The sequence below is a fragment of the Eublepharis macularius genome, chromosome 2 (assembly GCF_028583425.1).
Source record: "Eublepharis macularius isolate TG4126 chromosome 2, MPM_Emac_v1.0, whole genome shotgun sequence".
NCBI classification, from domain to species: Eukaryota; Metazoa; Chordata; class Lepidosauria; order Squamata; family Eublepharidae; genus Eublepharis; species Eublepharis macularius.
In genome coordinates, this window is record NC_072791.1 from 15695640 (window position 1) to 15722634 (window position 26995).

The 26995-nt window shown below is 45.4% G+C and overlaps 1 protein-coding gene across 1 annotated transcript in view; it reads left to right on the forward strand.

Annotated features, from left to right (window-relative positions):
• The window catches only part of MTHFD1 (methylenetetrahydrofolate dehydrogenase, cyclohydrolase and formyltetrahydrofolate synthetase 1), a 93749-nt gene that overhangs the window by 31025 nt on the left and 35729 nt on the right, over positions 1-26995 (forward strand). The window contains exons 9-18 of the mRNA XM_054969853.1: positions 4926-5053; positions 6575-6672; positions 8294-8467; positions 9096-9232; positions 16749-16795; positions 18349-18456; positions 18564-18638; positions 21158-21260; positions 26219-26295; positions 26691-26831. Of these exons, the coding sequence (XP_054825828.1) occupies positions 4926-5053; positions 6575-6672; positions 8294-8467; positions 9096-9232; positions 16749-16795; positions 18349-18456; positions 18564-18638; positions 21158-21260; positions 26219-26295; positions 26691-26831 (1088 nt within the window). The remainder of the gene's footprint in view (positions 1-4925; positions 5054-6574; positions 6673-8293; positions 8468-9095; positions 9233-16748; positions 16796-18348; positions 18457-18563; positions 18639-21157; positions 21261-26218; positions 26296-26690; positions 26832-26995) is intronic.

A 26995-nucleotide genomic window follows, 5' to 3' on the forward strand; every position in this document is an offset into this window, starting at 1 on the left:
TGGCCAAGTTTTGAACGAAATCACTATCCCCTTGACACCTCCAGTGAGTGAAATTACTGAACCGGAGGCTGGATTGTGAGTCTCTGCTGAGTTTTCTCTTTGGTTTAAGGATGCAGATCTCAGGTACTTAAAGACGAGGATTAGTCATTCCTACCAAATGGCTGCCATCCTCCCACATCATGCACCTCCAGGAGAACGCTGCTTTTATAAGCGATCAGTCATTTATCGTAATTACCTAATGGAAGGGTTTTTAATATGTTTCTTTGTTAAAGCACTCCTCAGCTCCCATTATTTTAGCTTTCGTTTGATGACAGGTGTGGCTAATCGAAATAATTTATCCACCCATGGCACTCCGAAAGAGGCTTCTGGTGAATAGCTTCCCAAGCTGAAGTTCACCCAGGGAGCCCATCCGCCAAGAAAGTAAATTCTTTCCGTCTCTCTGCTGGTTTGGCAAGCGTCAATGAAAAATGAGAGACTTGAGAATCTTGTGAAGAGTTTGAGAGCACTTTCCAGCATGCTGGGCCACAGTTCAACTGGTGGAGCATCTGCTTAGCATGCAGAAGGTCCCAGGTTCAATTCCCGGCTTCTCCAGATAAAGAATCAGGTAGGAGATGGTGTGAAAACCTCTGCCTGAAACCCTGGAGAGCCTCTGCCATTTGAAATAGATAATAATACTAATAATAATAACATTCAATTTATATACCGCCCTTCAGGGAAGCTTAACACCCACTCAATGCAGTTTACAAAGTATGTCATTATTATCTCCACAACAACAATCACCCTGTGAGGTGGGTGGGGCTGAGAGAGCTCCTAGGTGCTGTGACTGACCCGAGGTCACCCAGCTGGCTTCAAGTGGAGGAGTGGGGAATCAAACCCAGCTCTCCAGATTAGAGTCTTGCTGCTCGCAGTAGTTAAGACTTGGATGGACCAAGGATCTGATCATTATAAGGCAGTTCATATGGTAGCAAAAGTTAAAAAGTGGGCTTACAGCTTGCAGTGAATACTCCTTCCTGTTGCATTGCATTTAGCACCAGTGGATAAGAGCGTGAGATTCTAATCTGGAGAACCGGGTTTGATTCTCCACTCCTCCACTTGAAGCCAGCTGGGTGACTTTGGGTCAGTCACAGCTCTCTCAAGGCTCTCTCAGCCCCACCCACCTCACAGGGTGTTTGTTGTGGAGGTAATAATAACATACTTTGTAAACCACTCTGAGCGGGCGTTAAGTTGTCCTGAAGGGTGGTATATAAACTGAATGTTGTTATTAAGTTGTCCTTCCTTCGCTGTCTGTTGTTCGTGAACAGCAAAGATGCACCAAGAGAGAATTCTTTCCCACCTTCTAAATGATTGCCCCAGTTACCCGTGTTGGGATCTTTAAAAAAAAAAGATTCTGTTAACAACTTGCAGTATGCACAGCCCCCTGTGTTGCCTTTAAAACTGGATTTGCTTTATTTATTATTAATTTCCTTCATTAATACCCCACTTTCCCCCCAAATAGAAACTCAGAGTGATTGACATCATTCTCTTAGCCTCCATTTTATCATCACAACCTTGCAAGGTAGGACACGTTGAGAGAGTGTGACTGGCCCAAGGTCACTCAGCAAGCTTTTATGGCAAAAAGTGGGGATTTGAACCTGCATCTCCCAGATCCTAGTCTGACACTCTAACCACTTCGCTGGCTGTCTCTGTTTTAGTTATGCCACCCTCCTTTGTGGAGTATTTTAGCAAAAGTCTTCCCCCGCTCCGCCCCAGTAGCAAGCGTTCCCTGCAAAAAGCACTGGAGATCTTGGGGTTCGAAGTTCATCACAAGTGCCTTCGAGATGCCTCATCTGCTCTAGCCTGATTGCAGCAGTTGCAGTTAAACTTAAAAAAAGGATTAGGATGATTGATGGGCAAGAGTTGCCAGCGCTTTAGGGTTTGCATGACTGCACAAACATCTACAGAGACTAGAGGGTTGGCAGGCCAGGAAACCATTGGCTTGTATTCATGGCCAGCTTTCTTGAATGCCATGAGCATCCACCTCCTTCGTTTCTTCTGCATCAGTAGGTTTAAGAGAGCCCTCAGAGAAGCCGAAGATGGCCGTGGATGCCAAATCTATTTGTGTGCAAGAGCACCAGCGGTCTCTCTCTCTCTCTCTCTCTTATGAAACAGTGTCTTGTGGTCTGAAGACAAGCAGATTTATTGTGGCATAAGGCTGAGCTCACCTTGTCAGATGCACGAAGTAAATTCTCGGCAAGATTTGTACACATGGGGGGGGGGGATGTGAACATCTTAAAAGGCCTCATTTGTGACTTTTCTTTGCAAAACTGGAAAATTGTGCAGATCAGCTCAGAAACTGTTCACAGCAACTGTGTTTGGCTGTATTGACAGCCTCCTTTGTTATGTCCAGCAATTTAACACTGCTTAAGACAGAGAAAATTGGCAGACTTATTGAGCTCCTGGTTATTACTCTCAAAAGTTATTGACAAAATCCGATTCAACAATTTCCCAAATTTGATGTGAGCTCAAGTGATGAAAGTTTATGCTTTAATAAATGTGTGAGTCTCTAAGGTACCGCAAAAGTAAAAGGTTAGGGTAAAGGGGCTAGGGACTGTAGACTGTACTGCTGTATATAGTTTGTACTATCAGAGGCTGTTAAGTAGATTTCTACTGTATAATTTTTGCATTGTTTAATGTGACTTGTTAATACTTACACTTTGCTTCTGATCCCTGCTCGGTTCCAGATTTCTCCAAGTCAAATCATATTGCATTGTCTGTGGGCTGTCCCTTCTGTAGGTATCACCCTGTACATGTGCAAAATCAATAGCTGCCTGTACATGTGCATTTTCTGTAGTGGCCCCCACTATTGTGACAGAACAGCCTGCCTGAAGTAGGGGTGTGTGCTTGGGTTTCCGATTCGGGTTTTTAACCTGAATCGGCCCAATTTGGAAAGATTCAGAGTTCCCAAATTGGCCCCAGCATTGCTGAGCCAATTCGGGAATCCCGAAGCAAAGTTTCCTGGAGCGATTTGTATCACTTCGGGAAGTTTCTGGCATTTAAAAGGCTTTTTTCAGCTGATGAGAGAGGAATCCCCCTCCTGTCAGCTGAAAAAAAGCAGCCAGCATTTAAAGAGCTTTTTTCAGCTCATGAGAGGGGAATCCCCTCACATCAGCTGTAAAGCAGCAGGCATTTGAAAGCAACACTTTTATTGCCGTTTGCAAATGGCAAGAAAAGTGCTGCTTTGAGCTTCGATGTGCTCTGTAAAGGTTCATTTAAAGCATTTAAACACCCGCTTCAGGATATGGGTTATCCCAAATTGTTCTCCCGCTTTGGGTTTACCCAAATATTTTCGGGTGCACACCCCTAGCCCGAAGAGGTCAGAAAAACTCACTCTCCTGGCTTTCGCAAAACCAGGGCTTTTTTTCAGGGTGAACGCTGGGGAACGGAGTTCCGGAACTTCTTGAAAATGGTCACATGGCTTGTGGCCCTGCCCCCTGATCTCCAGACAGAGGGGAGTTGAGATTGCGGGCAATCTCAACTCCCCTCTGTCTGGAGATCAGGGGGCGGGGCCACCAGCCATGTGACCATTTTCTCCGAGGGCAACCCACTGAGTTCCACTGCCTCTTTTCCCAGAAAAAAAGCCCTGCGCAAAACTATGTAAAACTGTGCATTATTCAGGACAGATTTTTTTACACTGGTAATAGGACTGTGCTGTAAGGAAATGGTTCAGATAGATCCATTGGAAAGGGACTGTAGACTATACTACTGTGTACTGTCTGTTGCTGTAAGTATGCTCAACTGGATAATTTCTCTGTCTTGCAGTATATCATGTCAATTTGCTTATGTTTTGTTTCAGCACTATTTTTAGCTCTGTATCAGATTTCTGCTTGTTTGTTCTGCTATCCGTACATTATCGTATTGTTTGTTGAATGTTTCAGCCATGATCATATTGACCTACTCTGTGTAATCCATCTTGAGTCCTAGTGAGAAAGGTGGACAATAAATGATGTAAATAAATAATTTTTTTAAAAAACAGACACTCCAGGTTTTTGCTGCATTGCTTCCTTATTCCAATTTGTAACCTCATCTGAAACAAAATACTGTCTTCTGATAGACAAGGAAATGCTTCCAAACAGCTTCTATCACAAAAAAAACCTCTCATGAAACTTGAGCAAACATCGTTCTTGAAGAAAACTAGTTCTCCAAAGCATCCTGATATCTGACCAGACCATTGGATTAGAGGGACCCATAATGTCCTCCGTCACAGCTAATACGGATTTTTTTTGGTGGTGGTGGTGGACAGTGCCACCAAGTCATAGCTGACCTATAGCGGTTTGCCATTGCCTGCCTCTGCAACCCTGGTCTTTGTTGGAGGCCTCCCATCCAATTACTAACCAAGGCCCAACCCTGCTTAGCTTCTGAGATCTGACAAGATCAGACTCACCTGGGCTATCCAGGTCAGGATCTCGGGAAAATCAGAGGGCTTCCTAGCAACATACTGTCTGGTGTCCTTTTAACAAGAGATGCCACAGATTGAAACAGTGACCCACTTTATGCAGGTCGTGTTCTCTGCCACTACAGACACCCATGAAGCTGCCTTATATTACATCAGAGCGGCGGTCCATCAAGATCAGTACTGCCTACTCAAACTAGCTGTGGTTCTCTAGGGTCTCAGGAAGCTTCTCCCATCGCCTCCTGCCTGTTCCTTTTAACTGGAAGTGCTGGGGATTGAACTGGGACCTTTTGCGTGTCAAGCAAATGCTTTACCACTGAGCCGTGTCCCACCACAGCCATGCTCAGCAAGAAGTGGAGATCGCTTCTGCTTAAGACTCTGATATATTCACCAGTTTTTTAAAAAAAACTTCAAATGTTCGGTCTACCGTTTTTCTCCCTTTGCGGCTGTGATGCGTGATGTGTCTTCTTTCCCTGCTCCCCTCCCTCTTTTCCAGATAGCACCAAACCCAGTGGGAAAAGGGTTGTGGGCGATGTGGCTTACAGTGCAGCCAAGGAGAGGGCAGCGTACATCACCCCAGTGCCTGGGGGAGTTGGACCCATGACTGTAGCTATGCTGATGCAGGTAGGTGTGTGCGGTTTATGGAGAGGATCTTGCACTGGTTGCCGTTCTCTGGCTCGTTGATCTTTAAGGTGCTACAGGACCAGGGCTTTTTTTCAGGGGGAATGTGGGGGAACAGAGTTCCAGAACCTCTTGAAAATGGTCACATGGCTGGTGGCCCCGCCCCCTGATCTCCAGACTGAGGGGAGTTTAGATTGCCCTCCGTGCCATGCGGCGCGGAGGGCAATCTAAACTCCCCTCTGTCTGGAGATCAGGGGGCGGGGCCACCAGCCATGTGACCATTTTCTCCGAGGGCAACCCACTGAGTTCCACCACCTCTTTTCCCAGAAAAAAAGCCCTGTACAGGACTGAGTCGTGCTCTTCTACTACAGACCAACACAGCGACCCACCTGAAACTATCCTCTGGCTTTGTGTCTGCGGACAGCTTACAAGCTGCCTTCTTCTCCCCACTCCACTCTGAACCTAACTTATTTTTTTCCCCAGAAGTAGCTGTAGGGTACATAGTCAGATTGAATTTTAGATTCTGAAATCTTCAGTAAGGTCCCATGGTTGCAGTGGTTTCTGTTAGTATGTTTCCTGGCATCCACTTGCTTCTACAAACCCAGTCCTAGCATTCCTCTATTTCACTAGAATAAGAGGTGCTTCAGAAGGGCACCTCTTATTCTAGTTATTATTAATAATAATAACATCAGCAACAGCATTTGATTTATATACCACCCTTCAGGACAACTTAATGCAACACTCAGAGTGGTTTACAAAGAATGTTATTATTATCCTCATGACAATCTCCCTGTGAGGTGGGTAGGGCTGAGAGAGCTCTGAGAGAGCTGTGACTGACCCAGGGTCACCCAGCTGGCTTCAAGCAGAGGACTGGGGAATCAAACCTGGCTCTCCAGATTAGAGACCTGCCTCTCTCAACCACTACACCAAACTGGCTCCCAGTGTCTGCAGAGAGCACCAATTCAGAAACAGCTGCCTCCACCATAGGTGGATGCTTGGCTTAGAACCTCCCAGCATTCTGTGATCAGCCCCAGTCTGCATGGCAGTCATGTTGTGAATGGACCAGTCTCCCATGGCAGCCATTTTGGCCCTGCCTCCCATGGCAGCCATTTTGTGATTGGCCCTGCCTCCCCTGGCAGCCATTTTGTAGCTGTGCCCAGTCCCCTCTCAACGTTCCAGAGGTGCTCACAGGCTGAACAGATAGATGGACTTCACTCTGGCCACTTGTGCGCATACTTCAGGACTCTAAATTTTACACACATGCACCCCAAAAGCAATTTTTACCACTTGTGGAAGTTGCACAGGTTCTGCATTGTTGTATAATTCTGTTGTTGCTGGCTGGGACAGCTGGGAGGGGAAGAGCTGCTGAGTCTGCCTTGCCAAAAATCCTGTTCCATCTCTCCAGGCTGGTTTTGTAGATTTCAGCCAACTGCAATGCATGCGCCAGGATACAAGACTGCACAATAGGACTGTGTCTGCTTAACTAGCCTCTTACTGGCCTTTGTGTTTTGCACTCTGTTTCAGAGCACAGTAGAAAGTGCCCAGCGTTTTCTAGAGAAATACCAGCCTGGCAAGTGGAATATTCAGTACAACCAGCTCAGTCCCAGAACCCCTGTTCCAAGGTAAGTAAAGGCTAGACATGAAAAACTCCCACGGATAGCATAATTATATATATGACTCTGTTCTGCTCTTTGCAGATGAGTTGTGGGGTATATTGTGTTTTGGGAACAGCAGCTATATAATCTGAGTCACTGCTGTGCTTACCAAGGAACTACTTATTTGCAGAAAAGATCTGAAAGGTCCAAGGCAAAACATAGATTTGGTGCATTCCAATATCACAGCACCTGTTTTCCTTGGGGAGAGCTAAGCTCTTCCTGTGTTCTTTTGATGAAATCGGCACTGGCCCCTGCCTGGATACGTTGTGTGTATTTCTCGATTGCAGTGCTGCAAAAACTGCTGTAAAGCTGCCATAAAGCATATAGATGAAATGTGAAGTAAGATATAACAGGGAGAGTGAGTGAGTGAGTGAAGCAGACATGCACACACCCTTTTTGGATGTGTGTTCTGAGTTGGCAGTGTTGTGTGGGAAAGGGGGCATTCCTCTGCGTCTCGCTCTCCACTTTGGGAGTTAAGCTTCCCACTGCAAAAAGGAAAAGTACGGAGCAGGGTCCTAGATTATAGGACTCACTGGGTTGGAGTCAGTTCCTTTGATACTGACACTTTTCCATGGCATGAAGAGCCTACCTGTGACATGAGGCATCTTAATAATAATAACAACAACATTCAATGTATATACTGCCCTTCAGGACAACTTAACACCCACTCAGAGCGGTTTACAAAGTGTGTTATTATTATCCCCTCAACAATCACCCTGTGAGGTGGGTGGGGCTGAGAGAGCTCTGAAAGAGCTGTGCCTGACCCAAGGTCACCCAGCTGGCTTCAAGCAGAGGAGTGGGGAATCAAACCCGGTTCTCTAGATTAGAGTCCTGTCACTCTTAACCACTACACCAAACTGGCTCTTTTTACTCAAAGGAAGACTCCCGACAGCAGGGAAGACTGACACCCTGAATCGAAATGGATCCATGAACACATGAAGCTGTCGTATACTGATTTGTACTGACCTCTCAGACTAGCAGGGGCTTCCCAGGGTCTTGGACAGAGGCCTTTCATATCAGCTACCCCTTGACCTTTTTAACTGGCGATGCTGGGGATTGAACCTGGAACGTTCTGCATGCCAGGCACATGCTGTACCACTGAGCCCCAGCCACGGGATCTAACTCAGTGCGTTGTATCCTGCAACTCTGCTCTGGTGCAAGGAGCCTTCCTCCATACTATCTCACATTGAAGGAAGCCTTCTTGCTCTAGAGCAACACAACACTATTGGCTGAATAGTGTGGTAGTGTCTTACCCTGTGTCTTCAGTCACTGATGCAAATAAATAAGAACATCATATTTTCTGGGTACTTAAGCAACCCCCTCCCCAAAGCACCAACCAGCAAAAATAATAATAAATTAAAGCTCATCAGCATTAAAAGCAACAATTATGCTGCAAAACTTATGCAGTAAATCTTCATCAGTATTAGCGCATATGTGCTCTGAAGCATCACTGAAATGCTCTCTAGGATAGGACTGTCTTGCATCCGGCTAAAAAACGATCAGTGTTCCTAGCTTCTTAAAAGTAAAAAAAAAGCAACACAATTCTTCAACCGCCACTTACCGCCCCCACCTTCTTTTTTGCCTTCAGTGACATCGAAGTCTCTCGGTCTTGCATTCCAAAGCCCGTTGGCCGGCTGGCCAGGGAGATCGGCTTGCTCTCGGATGAGGTGGAGTTCTATGGTCAGAGCAAGGCTAAGATTTTGCTGTCGACCCTTGAACGCCTGAAGGACCAACCAAATGGCAGATACGTTGTGGTCACAGGGTAGGTGGCCTAGAGCGATTGGATAGCCCTGGTTGATGAGGAACTTTGCCTCTGGGTTGTTTGGAATGGGTAATGGGAAGAGATAATAGGCTGGCCCCCAAAGCGGACTGCCTGTGGGACGAGGTGCATCTACCTGCAAGTCCCTCTTGCCGCCGCCGCCTCCTTCCACCATGTTGCCTAAAATCTTGCAATGGCCAGCCCTTTTAATCCTGCTCTCCCTTCAAAGGGACTCAGGGTTGCATATGTGAATCTCTCCCCCTTTTTTGATCCTCACAACAACCTTAAGAGGTAGGACAAGCAAAGAGAGATTTTCCCAAGGAAACGCGATGTTCTTCCTCGGTGGAAAGTGGACCTTGGTCTCATTCCAAGGCAGTAGCCTCTATGCTACATTGGATCTTTACAGTAGCTACTTGATTTTTTGTTGTAAGTGAGGCTGCTGGGACTTGCTTATATTCTCCCTTTTCCTACTAAAGCCCCCAGTTCTGTCTCTTGAACCTCATCACTTTCAAAAACCCTCCATGCTTGCCATGAATGTTAGGAAACATTCCTTACCTTAGTGGATCTGCTTTAAGAACATGGTTGTACTTCTGCATTAAACATGCTCTGGGGTTGTCTTTTTGGATTAAAGTATAACCCCCACGCCTCTGGGAGAAGGGAAGAGCACCACGACAATCGGGCTGGTCCAAGCCTTGGGCGCGCACCTTGGTCGGAATGCCTTCGCCTGTGTCCGGCAGCCCTCGCAGGGACCCACTTTTGGAATTAAAGGTATGTAATGGCAGCAGTCTGATCCATTCATACATTAGATGTAAATTGCATCCAGCTATAGAGTGGCTGCGAAAGCCACTCTATAGGTCCCTAGTGCTAGCTTGTACTGTAGGCAGAATCAAATGGAATGGTTCCATGGATTGTACCATTTCATCTTGCTTGATTTTAAAAAAAACACCCTGCACTTGGAAAGTTAGCATGTTAAGGAAGGCCTCAATCTAGTAATTTCTTGATGCTCATTTTTTTCTCTGTGTGGAGTGGAAGGTTGTGGAGGGTGCTGCTCCTGAAGACTGTTTCGGAAGGATACAGTTAGTGCCAGAATGCTGTGAGCCACTTTGTAGCCGGTACAGACCTCCATGCGCTCGGAATGCCAGTTCTTGTTGTCTGCCTTTTTGCTTCTGCGTTGAATTCAAGATGTTGGTTCTTACCTTTAAAGCCATTTGTGTCCTGGGGCCTCCTTGCATAATAGATATGAAGTATTATTAATCATACTTCTGTAGCACTATTGGGGTTCAGGGCTTCAGCCTGAATCCACATAGATCAAGATGAGTAGCCATGCTAGTCTGTGTAGCATTAGAAAAGAGCAAGAGTCCAGTAGCATCTATAAGACCAACAAAATTTGTGGTCGAGTATGAACTTTCGTGAGTCACAGCTCACTTCTTCAGATATCTGAAGAAGTGAGCTGTGACTCACGAAAGCTCATACCCTGCCACAGATTTTGTTAGTCTGAATCTAGTATGTTTTCCTAATTGGCCCCAGCTACCAAATACCTGTTCTTGTGGAACTCAGTCTGCAGGTGTCCTACCTTGCAGGGTTGACTTCTCGATTAACACCTGGTAAGTCTGGAGACTCTGTTTCCTCAATCTCTGATCTTAGGGTTAGTTAGAAGGAACTGGTGATAGCTTGTTATCTTGGGCGGCAAGGACTTTTGTCCCCCCCAGAAATGTGTTTTGCTCCCTGAGGATCCCGTGACACCCTTCCCTCGCTGAGTTTGGACAAGGTTGTAAAACGTTTTCTGCTTTTCCAGGCCTACCCAAATGTATCGTTTAGCATTGTTCTTGGTCTTTCTTCCTGATGGATTATTTATGAGTTTCTTGCTGGCATTTCTGTGTTGCAATGGCACAGTTTTACCTGGCGATGCTGTGAGTGCCCTGAGCTTAATGGAAGGACAGCATGGTTTATGTTTAAAGAAATGACAATACATAATTCTCCGCTTGCAGCCTGAAATGGTACAGTCTGAGAAAAGTGCTATTGATTTTGCTGATGGTATGAATAGGTCTTTAGAAAGGCAGAGCAGGCTGGCATAAAACAGGGGCTTTATGTAACTGGCAACACCTAGATGTTTGATTGCGGCACTTGATTGTATCTCCAAAATTTATGGGCTTCAGTTCCTGTTCGCCGTATTTGGTTAGTTCAGATAGGGAAGGTGTATCAGCCAGAGCTGCCCTGCTCTTGTTTCCGGGCGCTGACCCAGAGCCATTCCAAGACCCCTAGGAATAAGAAAGGGCTCTATGCTTGTTCGAGGCTTTTCAGCCCCGGGGTTCTCTCTGAGCTGTGCTTACAGGTCAAATAAAGTATAATAAGCTTTATTGAATACAGGTTACAGAGGGTGTTTGCAAGGCAGTAACCACCCTTAAGTCAGGCAATAAGCAAGCAAAAACAAATAACGCTCTCTGTTGCTTAGCTAAACCTCTATCTGTCTAAATACTTTAAAGCTGGCTAACTTGCTTCTCTGACATGGCTCCATGGCTGGAGAGTTCTTACCGATAGGCTGAGTGAAAGAGTCCGATTCCATGCCACACAATTATTGGCATCCTGATGGGAAAGGAGCATGGAACAAAACTTCTCTCTCACATAATGGTGTAGCAATAGATTTGCCAGGTTCCTATACCTTCGTGGTGGGAGGGGTGGAGGACCTGGCACTTTACTTCATGCTGGCAGTGTGCTCCTCATTGCGCATGTGCACTCTGGTGCCTGCGCGGCAAAGTCACTCTCGGAAGCGACATTGGGCCAAGCTACAAGTGATGAATGACACTTGAATGGCAAGTGTATTTCTCCCTGTTCACTTGCCCTCCACTTGTGCTCCACACGATCCACTTGCTGTTCAAGTGTCATTCGTCACTTGTAGCTTGATCCATTGTCACGCCAGCCACGGGAGCGCTCCTGCGCTCCATGCAAGGCCAAATTGGCCCCCAACAAAGTGCAGGAGCGCTCCTGTGGCTGGCGCGACAATATCACTTCTGGGAGGGGCAGGCAAGGGTGCAAACCCCTGGGAGTTTTCCCACCACTAGCAAGCCCCTGGGAACCCTATGTAGCAATAGTGGATAAAGAGGTCCTTAGTGTACAGGCAGCCATCTTTTCTTGAGGTGGCTGCCTCATCCCACGTTCCAACAGCCAATCGGGACTCACTGACGGCCAGGCTACAAGTGACGAATGACACAGGTTGGACACTTGTCAGCTTCCCTCAAGTTTTGATGGGAAATGTAGGCAGCTTGGCGGAATGTTGGACAAGTGACAGTTGAAAAGTCCATTGGACAGCAGTCAGAGAGCCAAGCTGCAAGACCAGGATGCCTACATTTCCCATCAAAACTTGAGGGAAGCTGACAAGTGTCCAACCTGTGTCAGGCGTTACTTGTAGCCTGGCCCTCAGTTAATTGGCGTTAATAGCAGGAGAAATCAGGGAGGTTTGATGAGGAGCTGGGAACACTGGCTTCTCAAGGCCAAATCTCTTGAGAAAGACAGAGGCCAGCAGGAGCAGGCAATTAACAAACTGGCACGTTTTTTCCCAAGTGAGGCCAGAACTGGGCCTGCAAAGCCTGAGCCTGAGACACAGTTACATGGTGTTTAGGATATTGAGGGCACTTTTCCCTTGCAGGAAGCAAGGAATCATCAATCTGGAAGGGATCCACTCAGCATTAGTTAAGGTGCTCCCAAGATATACCTGGATCTACTCTGAAAGTTTCCATGGAAGGTTTCTCAACCCTCCCTACTTCTGAATTGTTGTAATGTACAAGCATTTTCCCTCTGAAGTTTCTAAGTTTCTAACTAAGTTTTTTCTTCTTTTTAAAGAATAGTTTCATTAGGGATTGTCCACATAAGACAAATACAAACACATGCACAAAATTTATGGGACACTTTTGCCTACCGAGAATACTAAATTGCTAAGTAAATCATACAAAATATACTACTTATATAGCCTTTATCTTAAATTAAAAACATGAAAAAATCCAATTTTAAAGTACTCAACAATCCCAATTAACAGTATTCATCTAAAAAGAATTCATCTTTGAAGAAGGTGTAACAATAGCAGGTGTTGGAGTTGCAAAGAATAAGGAGCTTGTTTCACTAAATCGATCAGGCTATGAAGAAGTTGTCATGCAATGTAAATGAAAAACAACATTCTCCTTCAGTCTGTCGTACCACATAGCACAAATGGCTTATGGTTGTTTTCCATTTCCTAACAAGCTGTAATCTCGCAGAAGAAATAGGGAAAAAAACCAAGTATAAGTTCTTATGCAACACGTTTTTATTTTGTCCTTGAAAAATCCCTAATAACAATAAAAACGTGGATCTGGGGTGACATTCTGTCTGGTTAGATGACTGATCTCCTCCGAGATCTGAATCCCAGAAGGCTGTATGTCATTACATAACCATCACATATGGTAACGTATCTTCTGCAATCGACAGGCCCTTCAACAATAACGAGAAGAATCCGCTGAAATGCAGTGTAACCTGACGGGTGCTTATGTGCCAGCTACATACGATGTCACTTTCCTGTAATTAAAATTCACTGCTACTGCTTCTGTCCTTGGCGGCTGTATTAGCAACTGCTATTGTTCTTCTAGATACTTGGAAGCTATTTCCCTTATTCTTCCTCCTCCAGGCTGTGTCTTTTGCCGTTAGGTCAGTCTTCTTAAACCCTTTAGCATCCTCTCAACTCTCCTTTTATACTCTTGTCACCGTCTAGTACAATCCTTGGGTTGGAAGGGGGCCTTCGAAACAGCTGATCCAGCTCCGTGCTTAAGGCAGGAAATCCACGCTTGACAGATGGCTGCCTGGCCATTGTTTGGAGAGAGACCTTCGCTGAGTGAAAGTCCACCCCCCAACTGACTCCGTTACTGAATCCCCCTTATTGTTAGGAAGGCTCTCCTAACGTTTAAACAAACTCTTCCCTCCATAACACAAGTCCTAGAGTGATTCCGCACCCGTTGGATAATGCACTTCCAATCCTCTTTATAGATCATTTGGAACGGGGTTTTTTTTGTGTGCGGAACAAAAAATCCACATGAAACAATTGATAAAGTGCATTGAAAGTGCATTATCCAACGGGTGTGGAATCAGCCCTCGTCTTGTACTTTGAAGTAGTAGAGAAATGCACTTTAATAACCATTCACAACTGGATATTCGTGTATGCAACAGGAAAGCCCATTGCTAAAGTGCCCTCCGGATCGTTGCCCTTTTCTGTGTGTGACAGATACTTGAAGAGCAGTCGTGTCCCCCCATCCCAGTCTCATTTGAATTGTGATACTTGGTGGTTAACGGGTTATTATTGTTGTTGTTGTTTTCATTTATAGTCTCACTGAGGCTCAAGGCAGATTTCATAGTATGAAATTAGTACAGTCAATATCAAGGACATTTCAGTAAACAATGCCACAGGGTATATAAATGCAAGTTTACAAAGAGATAACATCCGCAGAAATCCAATACAGAGTTGAAGAAATACTGAAATAGAGCATAAGCAATTCTAGGACTGACATTAGACAACACAGAACTACCCAATAGGGTCATACTTAAAGCAACAGATAGGATGTAAGGTAATATCTCTTTGAGAGCCCCTCCCTACAATACAGCCCTCCTATCTAAGTAAAACGTCTTTGAACAATTTGGTTTTGCATCATTTGCAGAAAGTCAAGAGGGTGGGGTCTCTCCTGACCTCCTCAGGCAGGCTGTTCCATAGGGTAGGGGCCACCACAGAGAAAGCCTGTGTACGGGCTGCTGTTGGTTTCACCCATGTTCAGGCTGGCACCTGCAGGAGACCCTGTTCAGATGAGCAAAGCTGCCGTGGAGGAACATAGGGAGGGAGGTGTTTTCCAAAGCAAGCCAGGCCACTGCAAAATACAGTAGTATCCCAGTTTTCCCAAGCAAGTTAATGAATGCTTCTGTTAATAATGTTTCCCATTTGTAAATATGGGCGTTGAACATGTGGAGGATCAGACAGGCACCTAGACAGACAGTGCAGATTTGTAAAGCAGAAGGCAAACAAAGGACTGCTCTGAAATTTAATAAAATTGCATTTGCAACACAGACGCAGGAGAGAAACAGAAAAGCAAGAAATATTTTTAACCAGTGTGTTGCAGCCGTTCGAGTGTCAGGCTAGGATCTGGAAGAGACCAAAGTTCAAATCCCCACTCTGCCATGAAGCTTGCTGGGTGACCTTGGGACAATCACACGCCCTCAACGTATCCTACCTCTCAGGGTGGTGGTTAGTAGTAAATAATAATAATAACTGTGCTTATATACTGTGCTTAGAGCAGTGAACAAAGGCAGCGTTGTTTATTATCCCACAATACAGCTGGGGAGCTGGGCCTGAGAGGATTCAAACCAGCAGAGTCATGCTTCACAGTCCAACCAATTAACCACTATGTTAGAGCAGCTTTCAGGTTAGGACAGAATGGGAGAAGGGAGAACAGCTCTTTGAGTTCCCATTGGTGAAAAAAGCGAAGTATAAATAAAAATAGTAGTAATACCCTATGCTTCTTTCACTGCAAATCTCAGACCTGTTTCTTGTCCCCACCACCATCTTGTGGGCTGTATTGCCCCTCTCCCCAAGCCCTCGGTGGTGGAGAGTGCCCTCAAGTCATCTCTGACCCTGGTGGGGTTTTTAAGACAAGAGACTAACAGAGGGTGCTTTGCCTGCCTCTGCAACCCTGGTCTTCGTTGGAGGTCTCCCATCCAATTACTAACCAAGGCTGACCGTGCTTAGTCTCTGAGATCTGACAAGATCAGGCTTACCTGGGCTTGGGCTATCTAGGTGAAGGCCCACCAGCCCTTGACCGAGCATAATGCAGGTTCATTCAAGATGGCTCTCTGCACCATCAATGGCTGCTGAGCAGGCATGTTCAGCTAGCTGTAGAAACATCAACCAATCGCCTTGCCAGTTAGCAAACAGTCAAAGGTATGAAAGGTGGCCACTATACATGGTGTTGCCCTGCAGCCCACCTGAGCTGGGCATTGGCCTCTCTGTATCACATGCAGGCTTGCTATTTGCCTGCCCTCAAAAAATTGAGGAGCAGAAGGAAAAAAATAGCCTCCAAAGTGACACTCTAGGAATTTCCCCATGTCTCTATAGTCTTCACCATAAAGATGAGAGAAATTCCTAGAGCGTCAGCCAGAAGTCATGCCACATCCTCCCCAAACTCTACTTCCCCCAGGCACCAACCTTAAAACCCCCCAGCATTTGCCAAGGCAATGGTAGCAGCCCTACTCACATATTGCTACCTATTCTTTTAATTACCTTCAGGCATGTAACAGTTTAAAAGCATAAACATTTCATTATGCTGAAGTAAATGTTATCAGATTCAGGTAAAAAAAAATGCAGTCGATAGACAGAAACACCATTCAGCATTCCTACATCTGTTGGCTTAAAAAGAGTTCTATAAATGACATGTCTTAAACTATTTTTTGGCACTAAAAAGGCGCCCCAGTAAGTTTCCCAAAATTCTCTCTACCTGCCTGGTATATTTTTATCCTGCCCTTCCTTTGAGGAGGCCAGAGTTGGGTAAGTGTTTCTTCTTCTTCCCTTTATACTCACAACAATCCTGCGAAGTAGATTGGGCTGAGAGAGAGTAACCAGATCCAGGTCATCCATTAAGTTTCATAGTGGAAAGTGGAGTTGAATCAGGGTCTCCCAGATCCTCAGAAGCCACACTGCATTAGAATAATAGAATCATAGGGTTGGAAGGGACCTCCAGAGTCATCTAGTCCAACCCCCTGCATAGTGCAGGAAATTCACAACTCCCCTCCCACACAAACCCAGTGACCCCTACTCCATGCCCAGAAAATGGCAAAACACCATCAGGATCCCTAGCCAAACTGGCCTGGAGAAAATTGCTACCTGACCCCAAGGTGGTGATTGGCCTTACCCTGGGCATGCAAGCAGGGGCCACGAGAACTAAGCACTGGTGTAACCCTTCCTGCCCTCCCTCTCATGATCTGCCTGGGTTCACAGAATCAGCGTTGCTGTCAGGTGGCCATCTGGACTCTGCTTAAAAACTTCCAAAAAAGGAGAGCCCACCACCTTCCGAGGAAGCCTGTTCCACTGAGTTCCTTGGAGGAAAGTTGGGATAAAAAAAGACTATTGGTAGGGAAATACGTAATTACTTTCTCCGATGTTAAAACGGTAGAGCCCTCATTTGGGACCCTCAGTTAGTAGGGTAGGTTTATTTTGCTGCAAAGAGGCTTGAGGTTTTCGCAGTCGCCCGATGGGCAATAACCTTCCTGTTCCCTGTTTTTATAGGGGGTGCCGCTGGAGGGGGCTATTCTCAGGTCATTCCTATGGAGGAGGTAATTTTTTGATCTTATTCATTTAAATCTTTCATACAGTAATTCAATATGAAAACTTCTCTGGGTGTCTCCGGCTTGTTCCCATGATTGCTCTTTGGCTCCAATACTCGCTCGCTTCCCCACTGCAAAATTCTACGCGAGATAATAGTATGCACATGAATGCCAGAACCAGATGGGAAGGGCCTGTTGCTTTCCACCCAGTCATTAGCTGTTTGGGGAAGGCAGTGATCAGATGGGAAGGACTGATGCGATTTGCCGCTCCATTTTTCTGGTGCATATGATCAGATCTTGTCACAGGCAAATGGGCTTCCGCATGACTAAGGGTAACTGTGTGGCCCCCGTGGGTGTGTAGTTTTGTGAACATGTTCCACATGCTCTTTACTCTGGCCACCGCAGTGCTGCTAGCGCTTCCTTTGGAGCAAAGACTTTTAATCATTCACAAATGACTGTACTGGTGGCAGAGAAGGCTGGCCGCACTGAGGCACAGTATGTTCAAAGAATCTAAGCCCTAGTACTTTTATGTTCTTTTATGATTGTTTTCTTTTAGTGGATTAGGTGGGAGTTCAAGCTCTCCTCACTGTATAAACTGTTATTGCTCAGAATCATTCAGAAAATCACGGCGCCCAGAGTTTGTGGGCTGCTGTTACTTTTTAAATTTACATCTTAGCTTTAATTGTTTTTTTAAAAAATACCGTGTTAACACTTGTTAACCACTTTGAAAAACCGAAAAGTGGGATGCAGATTTTTTTAACAGAATATTTTGTTAATGGAGGAGGGAGGAGTGATAGAGCTTTCTAAAACTATGCTATGGGAGTAACTAGACCGGGAAACTGTTCTCTCTCATGATGCAGGACAAAAGAAATTACTTCCTCGTACAGTGCGTGATTAGGCTATGGAGTTTGCTTCCCAAAGGCGAGGTGATAGCCAGTGCCTTGGCCGTTTATAAAATGAGATATGCCAAATTGATGGAGAATAGGTGTAGATTAGCTAGACAGAACCTCCTGCTTTAGCAGCAGTATACCAGATGCTAGGGATAAAGCACACAGAAGGGCTTCTGCTTTGGTCTTCTACTTGTGGCATTAATCTGTCTAGAAGAACGGTATATAAGTGCTTTATAAGTGCTGGGGAGTCTGGATAGGTTTCCACGGTTAGAAGATCTGGTTAGATGAACCTCTTCTGCCAGTTCAGTAAAGCTCGCATGTTGGAGAGTTTTATGTTCTCTTCCAGATGCAGGCAGAAAATAGCTAAATTGTGGGACTTTTTCCAGCCCGAGGGGGAAAGGAAGGGCTTTTCTTTTGTCATGTATTTTCAAAATTTCTGAAAGTTTTGCCAGATGACATCATTGGGGGAGGGTGCTTTGTTCTCCCTTGCTTTCTCCCTTAGCAAAGACATACGCAGAGCAATTTTCCACCTCGCCTCCAGTCACGCTGCTATGAATATTTCTTTCTACAGCTGACAGTGCTGGTTCATGGGCTTAATGAGATTTGGAAAAAAGGTTAGAGATAATTGTTGGCATGTATCTTCTTCTCTGCCTCCCCCTCTTCTCTCTGTAGTTCAATCTCCATCTCACCGGTGACATTCATGCCATTACCGCAGCCAATAACCTGGTTGCTGCCGCTGTCGATGCCCGCATTTTTCATGAAGCGACTCAATCGGATCAGGTAATACAGTGCAATTTATTCTTCCACTGTAGCATGTGCACTGCCAGTTTAACCAACCTTTATCAGTTACGTCCTGCAGCTGCTAAAGACCCTTTTTGCTTTTCCAGGCTCTTTATTCTCGTTTGGTTCCTTCAATTGATGGCGCCAGGAAGTTCTCTGATATCCAGATCCGGAGACTGCAGGTAAATGTGTAGCTCCCCTTCATCCAACATCTCCCAGGATTATATTTAAGGATGTGTCTGCCCATCATGTCTACACATACAGAATTTGATATTTTGGCTAAACATGAGGAAGAACTTCCTGACAGAATGCTTCCTCCGTGGAACAGGCTTCCTCGGGAGGTAATGGGCATTTCTGCTTTGGAAGTTTTTAACTAGAGACTATAGATGGCCACCTGACAGCAACACTGATTCTGTGACTCAGCATGAACTTAGGCAGATCGTCAGAGGTAGAGCGGGAAGAGATGATTCAGTGCTCGGCTCCTGTGGCCTTTTCTTATTTTATTTATTTTTTACTTATTTCAAATTTGTATTCCACCCTCCCCGCAAGCGGGCTCAGGGCGGATAACAACATATTAAAATACAATTAAAATACAGTTAAAAATTCATATTCATTAAAAACAACACATTTAAAACAGGATGGTGGACAGCCTTCACAGGGAGGGTTAAGATTTATACACTCCTTTTTCCAGGCTGGCGGAGGCCCAGCCTCAGCCATTTGCCTGGTGGAACAACTCTGTCTTGCAGGTGTATTGTCGAAGGCTTTCACGGCCGGAGAACGATGGTTGTTGTGGGTTTTCCGGGCTGTATTGCCGTGGTCTTGGCATTGTAGTTCCTGACGTTTCGCCAGCGGCTGTGGCTGGCATCTTCCAAGATGCCAGCCACAGCCGCTGGCGAAACGTCAGGAACTACAATGCCAAGACCACGGCAATACAGCCCGGAAAACCCACAACAACCATCTGTCTTGCAGGCTCGGCAAAAAGATAGTAAGTCCTGCCAGGCCCTGATCTCAGCAGACAGAGCGTTCCACCAGGTGGGAGCCAGGACCGAAAAGTCCCTGGCTCTAGTTGAGGCTAGGCAGGCCTCCTTGGATCCAGGGACCACCAACAGCTGTTTGTCCCCTGATCGGACTGTCCTCTGGGGAATATATGGGGAGAGACGGTGCCCAGGGAAATGCCGAACGGCGCTTTGAAGTCCAGAAGGAATTTTCCTCCAGGCCAGACTGGCCAGGGATCCTGAAGGTTTTTTTACCTTCCTCTGGGCATAGAGCAGGGGGAGTAGCTGTGGATTTCCTGCATTATACAGGGGTTGGCCATGACCTGGATAGCCCAGGTGAGCCTGATCTCGTCCAGTCTCAGAGCCAAACTACGCCTGACACTAGTTGGGCACTTGTCAGCTTCCCTCAAGTTTTGATGGGAATTGCTGTCCAATGGACTTTTCAACTGTCACTTGTCCAACATTCTGCCAAGCTGCCTACATTTCCCATCAAGACATGAGGGAAGCTGACAAGAGTCCAACTAGTGTCCAGTGTCACTTGTAGTTTGGCTCTCAGAAGCTAAGCAAGGTTGGCCTTGGCTAGCAATTGGATGGGAAACCTCCAGCGAAGACCAGGGTTGCAGAGGCAGGCAGTGGCAAACCACCTCTGTTCGACTATTTCCATGAACACCCTGCCAGGGGTCGCCATAAGACAGCTTTGACTTGAGGGCACTCTCTACCACCACACAGGGGGTTGGGCTAGATGACCCTTGGGGGATCACTTTCAGCTCTATATTTCTAAATCTGGTGCAAAACCCTGTATCTTGATCCTATAATACACAAGACCAGACAGTGCAGATGCAAAAGTATAAGTGTGACCCGATACCTGTATAAATTTTTTCCCCAGGCCACAGACTGAACAGTTCCAGTCCTTCTGGAGGGTGGAATTAAGATACAAAGATGGAAAGAGGATAGATCTAGAGCTAGCTGAACATGCCTGCTCAGCAGCCATTGATGGTGCAGAGAGCCATCTTGAATGAACCTGCATTATGCTTGGCTAAGGGCTGGTGGGCCTTCACCTAGATAGCCCAGGTGAGCCTGATCTCATCAGCGCTCCAAAGCTAAGCAGGATTGGCCTTGGCTAGTAATTGGATGGGAGACCTCTAAGGAAGACCAGGGTTGCGGAGGCAGGCAATGGCAAACCACCTCTGTTCATCTCTTGCCATGAACACCCCACCAGGGGGCGCCATAAGTCAACTCTGACTTGAGGGCACCCTCCACCACCAATGCTGATATGGGAGCAGGCCAGGAATATTTGCGGTAGCTGATATTGCACAGGTGACGTTCAAAGTCTGGCCATTCGCGTCAACATGGACATTAGCCCTGTTCACATTTTACAGTGAACGCATGTCCTGCCTGTGCATGTGTTCCTTTTTTGAAAGAAAGGACCAATGAATGTACAGACAGACTGACCCTCAGAAACAGGTGTAATATGTTCACTTGTACATGTGTTTGCTATAACATGCATAAAAAACGGATTTTTATCTTCAGACTGTTCCTAGCATTTTTTAGATTTCTGCCCAGTTGTTCATCCTTTGCAAAGTACTCTTTTCTCCCTTTGTTTTATTTTTAAATATTCTAATGTGACTGTTTAGAGGTTCGTTTCTTGTAACTCTCTTTTCTATTTGCTCTTTTTCCTCTCCTGCCTTTTTTCTTTTCCTCTCCAGAGATTACATATTAATAAAACGGACCCAGACACTTTGACAACGGACGAAATAAAGAAATTTGTGAGACTGGATATTGATCCAGAGAGTATAACGTGGGCAAGAGGTATCTGACCAAAAACTTTTCAAAAAAATGGGAGGGGTACAGCCAAGAAGGCTGGGTTGAGGTTGAAGTACATGACAGTTACAAAACCTATTATAAATTTATTTATTATTATTTATTTTATTTGACTTATATCCTCCCTCCCCACGAATGGGCTCAGGGCAGCTCACATCATAATTAAAACACAATAAATTAATAGTCAACTTTAAAAACAGATTTAAAAACTTATATTAAAATACTCTGGCATAAATAAAGGCAGGGCTCATTTCGAGAGGGAACGCACAGGAACGCAGTTCTGGCAGTTCCCCAAAGAGGTCACATGTCAAATGGCCCTGCCCACCTGACTCTCGGCCATTTTGGGCCCATTTTGGCCTGGATTGGGGCCGAAACAGCCTGGATCTGGCCTCTAATAGGTGGTGGATGTCTCTCCCACTCATCAGCAGCCCAATCCTGACCATTTTGGGCCCCTTTTCAGCCATTTTCAGCCCCCTTTTGCCATTTTGGGCCCAATTTTGGCCCTGAATGGCCAAGATTGGGTCCAAAACAGCCAGAATAGGTGATGTCAGGGGGTGTGGCACATGCAAATCAGTTATGCTGATGACACCTTTCCGGTGATGGCAAGAGGCATGGCATATGCTAATGAGTTATGCTAATGAGTTCCTCCAGCTCTTTTTCTACAAAATGACCCCTGAATAAAGGTGTTAGATGGTTGACATGTAAATCTGCTGAAATCAACTATTTCAGCATTATGTACTAAAGTTATAGTATCCTATGGAAAAATAAAATAGATCCACGGGAAGTGGAAGGGGAGGCGAAGGTCATGGAAACCATCATCGTCCTCAGGGGCTAATGGTGGTGTGAAAAGAAAGCTTCCCTGGGAGTAAGTTCCACTGAATAGACCTATGTAGGATTCTGAGTAAACCTGCTTAGGACTGCTCTTGACGTCTCCAGGAAATTTATTGCAACTTGCCAGCCTCTGTTGAACCCAGTTGGTAGGCTTTCCTGCAGACTCAAGTTGTGCTAGTAGAACATAAATTTGAGTTTGTAGCATTCATGGATTAACGTGCAAAGCCCCTTTGAACACTTTCTCCCTTTTTCCGTGTTGCCTGTGGCATTGGGTAACTTCTTAATCCATACCTATAAGAATCTGTACATTGTAACCAGGCCCGTAAGCCACCATCTGAAAGCCAGTTAGTTGTTGCGGTTAAGAGCGACAGGACTCTAATCTGGAGAATTGGGTTTGATTCCCCACTTCTCCGCTTAAAGCTAACTTGAGTGACCTTGAGTCAGTCCCAGTTTCTTGGAGCTCTCTCAGCCCCACCCACCTCACAGGGTGATTGTTGTGGGGATAATAACAACATACTTTGTAAACCATTCGGAGTGGCCGTTAAGTTGTCCTGAAGGGCAGTATATAAATTGAATTTTATGTTATTGTTTGGTATTTTATTACCCCGGTGATGGATGGCTCAGTTAAGGTAGCGTTTGTTGGATAAAAATACCTCCTTGGCCACAGCAGTCCGAATGCTTCTTTGGAAAAATATGTGAAATCTTTTGGGGGAGGTGGTTGTTCTGTGATGCGTCCCTGGAGCTGAGCATTTGCTGTGCTTCTCCTTCTCAACTTTTCCTAATGTTCATTTTCGATCACTGGCCTTCTTCACCCACTGCTTTCCTCCTTCACATTTCTCTCCTCTGAGTCGTGAGGAAACAAAGTAGCCATTTTCCCCTCACCCACCCCCGAAGCAGCCATCTTGTCTCTGAGGCTACTCATGGACTTGGAACCCACAGTAAATTTCTACTCACGGAACTGAAACCGTTTTTGTTGTTTCTCACCCCTGCTCCACTGCTGACCCCCTGACTCAAAGGTGGGGGGCACCCTCCCCATAAGCATCTGCTCTGGTCCGGCGTCCTCAGATTGGCACAGTTCTTGCATGATGCTGTGGTTCGGTTTTTGCTCACACTGTGCCTGCATTTTAATTGCTTTATATATAAGCATTTTACAGCTGTTTTAATGTTTATGATTGCCGCCTTGGGGACCTGAAGTGGTGGGGAAGGCAACATAAAAAAACAGATTAAATAAATAAAAATACTGCCCAGGGAAGTCTAATTAAATAAATAAGACTATCGACACAAAAGCATGCGGTAAATGAGTCCTAAAGTTTATAAGAAAGTCCGTCAACTTGGATATGGAAATCTAACTGCCGGAGAGGCATGCATTTGGCAATTTGGAAGGCCTCGCCTTGTAGCTTGTTAATCAGCGGCATGCTGAGAGACACTGATTTGTTATTTCCAAGTTTGGATTGTTCTGCTATTTTCAAGCTTCCTGAAAAAAGAGAAGTAGGGGTTGGGGGTGGCGACAAGTTTTTCTTTTAAGAGACTTTTAAAATATATATAATTTCCCGAGAAATGACTTCTTGTAAGTCCAGCTCTTGCTGTGTTAATGAGACTAAATCATACTTGACCCTGTAAGCAGCGGGTTCTGAAAACTTAGATGGGGTCAGCTAATGCCAGTGTGTACAACGCAGGCATCCAACTATGCCATCCTAAGCGTCGTTACACTCTTCTAAATCCATTGAAATGAATGGGCTTTAGAAGGGTATAACTCTGCTTACGATCGTACTGAAAACAACAACAACATTTGATTTGATTTCAATCAGTTGTTGATTTTAACATTTGATTGAAAACAACTGAAGAGCCAGTTTGGTGTAGCGTTAAGAGCGCAGGACTCTAATCTGGAGAACCGAGTTTGATTCCCCACTCCTCCACTTGAAGCCAGCTGGGTGACTTTGGGTCAGTCACAGCTCTCTCAGAGCTCTCTCAGCATCACCCACCCCACAGGGTGATTGTTGTGGGGATAATGATAACATACTTTGTAAACCACTCGTGAGTGAAGGGCAAATCGAATGTTATTATTAACATTTGATTTATATACTTTAAGACAACTTAACGCCCACTCAGAGCAGTTTACAAAGTGATTATCCTCACAACAATCAACTTGTGAGATGGGTGGGGCTGAGAGAGCTCTGAGAGAGCTGTGACTGACCCAAGGTCAGCTGGCTTCAAGTGGAGGAGTGGGCAATCAGACCCGGTTCTTCAGATTAGAGTCCTGCTGTTCTTAACCACTACACCAAACTAGCTCTCAGAGAGCAGAAACACAAGTGACAAAAGGCACAGGTTGGACACTTGTCTGCTTCCCTCAAGTTTTGATGGGAAATGTAGGCATCCTAGTCTTGCAGCTTGGCTCTCTGACTGCTGTCCAATGGACTTTTCAACTGTCACTTGTCCAACATTCCGCCAAGCTGCCTACATTTCCCATCAAAACTTGAGGGAAGCTGACAAGTGTCCAACCTGTGCCTTTTGTCACTTGTGGTTCTGCTCTTAAACTGCCTTCACTCCGCCCACACACACAAGCTACAAGTGACGAGTGACACAGGTTGGACGCTTGTCAGCTTCCCTCAAGTTTTGATGGGAAATGTAGGCATCCTGGTCTTGCAGCTTGGCTCTCCGACTGCTGTCCAATGGACTTTTCAACCGTCACTTGTCCAACATTCCGCCAGGCTGCCTACATTTCCCGCCAAAACTTGAGGGAAGCTGACAAGTGTCCAACCTGTGTCAGGCGTCACTTGTGGTTCTGCTCCTAGTTAAACATAGAACTGACACTGAATACAGCAGGTGGGTCTCCCTTGCATGCTGCTGTTGGCTAAAGATGAGCAATGAGCTACCACTCGAGGCAAGGGACTCATTTCTAACCGTGGAGGAAGGTTCCCTGGGCCAGAGGAAGGAACCATTGTTTGCTGAGTGGGGGAGTTGGATGCAGGGGTGACGAACAGCATAAGCGCTTGCTTTCAGGCTTTATATATATACACACTTTTTATTTCATTAAGAAGATTAAAAGCCCAGTAAAAGGGGCAGAGAAATAGAAGGAAAAAGTAAAGAACAAAGAATACAAAGAGAGAAAAAGAACAAAGAGTGAAAATAAAGGAAAATATTATGTTTCATTTTCCATTTTTTCTCTACACCTAGCATATTTTAACAAATTATACTTTAGGTTTAATATCTCCAGAATTTGCCTTTTCAATACTGCCCTCCTTTTGTTTATTTTTTCCCAAATTTATCTTCTTAGAAATCAAAACCACAAATCATCATTTTTTTCTCTTCTCACACAGAAAGTCAATAAAGGGTTTCCAGTTTACCATAGAAGTAGACCATGTTTTATCTCTGATCAGAGCTGTAAGTTTAGCCATCTCTGCTAACTCCATCATTTTCACAGTCCAGGCCTTGATTGAAGGCAATACTTGCTTTCAAGCTTTTCGATTGAAATGTATTTATTGCAACCCCGTCTTTCTCGGCAAATCAGAGATCTTAAAGGGAGTGCTGTCTGAAGAGTGCATGCATGATATTTATTCTTTGATAATTAGGGCTATATCCTGGATCTCCTCTCCAGGTGGCTTGTACAGTTTCCTGCCCCTCGTTTGCTCTTTACAGCAACCCTGTGAGGTAGGGTTAGGCTGAGAGATTGCGACTGGCCCAAGGTTACCCTGTGATCTTCAAGTATCTCATGCATCCGCTACCTTTAACAGGAAATGTTAGGGACTGAATCTGCAACTTTCAACACTCCACTGATCAGCCACAGTCTCTCCAATTCATTTCTATTTCTGATCGCCTTCCTCAGCTTCTAAAGTTTTTCTTCTCATTGCCCATATGTTGACAGTCCTGTGAACTGGGCAGCAGGGCGGGGGGCATTCCCTTAATTTTATAATAAATGAGCAAGCTAGCTGAAGTTGGCAGAATGCTGAATTATTAAATTCTACTCTTGGCAGAGCTGCCTTCTGGGCCGCTAGTAATGTGCCTAGGCTTGTTTTTGCTTTGCTGAGTGAGTGCATGTATGAAATAGCTCTCATCTTTTAAATCTTTCTGATACTCATTCATTCTCTCTTTTTCTCTCCCCTTTTCCCCATGGGCAGTGTTGGACACCAGTGACAGGTTTTTGCGGAAGATCACTATCGGCCAGTCTCCGACCGAGAAGGGTCATTCACGCACAGTAAGTGACTTTTGTTTTGTCCCTTGAGATTCTTTGCTTTTTTAAAAAAACAAGACTGTGAATGGTGGTTCTTCGGCAACTTTCTTGGTGATGGTTGTTGTGGATTTTCCGGGCTGTATTGCCGTGGTCTTGGCATTGTAGTTCCTGACGTTTTGCCAGCAGCTGTGACTGGCATCTTCAGAGGTGTAGCACCGAAAGACAGAGATCTCTCAGTATCACACAGTTTGTGTCTCCGGCCATGAAAGCCTTCGACAATATAACTTTCTTGGCCTTGAGCAAAGTTTTCTGAGCATTTTTCTGCAACTCTGTTAAAGGAAACTCTTCTTGACCTTTTGCTGAACGTTTTCTCTCCCTTCTGTATAGTTTTAATGTCTCCCCTCCCCATCTCTCCTTAGACTCAGTTTGACATCACCGTGGCCAGTGAGATCATGGCTGTTTTAGCTCTCACAGATGGTTTGGAAGACATGAGGAGACGGCTGGCCAAAATGGTGGTTGCTTCCAGTACGGAAGGTCTTCCGATTACGACAGAAGATCTGGTATGTTGACCATTATCTTGCTAGAAAGGAAGCCGGGGATGAAAGTTGCAGAGATTTATGTGAATAAGGAAGAGCTCTGATTCTAAGCCTGACTAACTTGATTTGGAGTTTATGGGGCCAGTCTAGTGAATTTGGGTATGAAACTCAGCAACTCAAACCTAAAA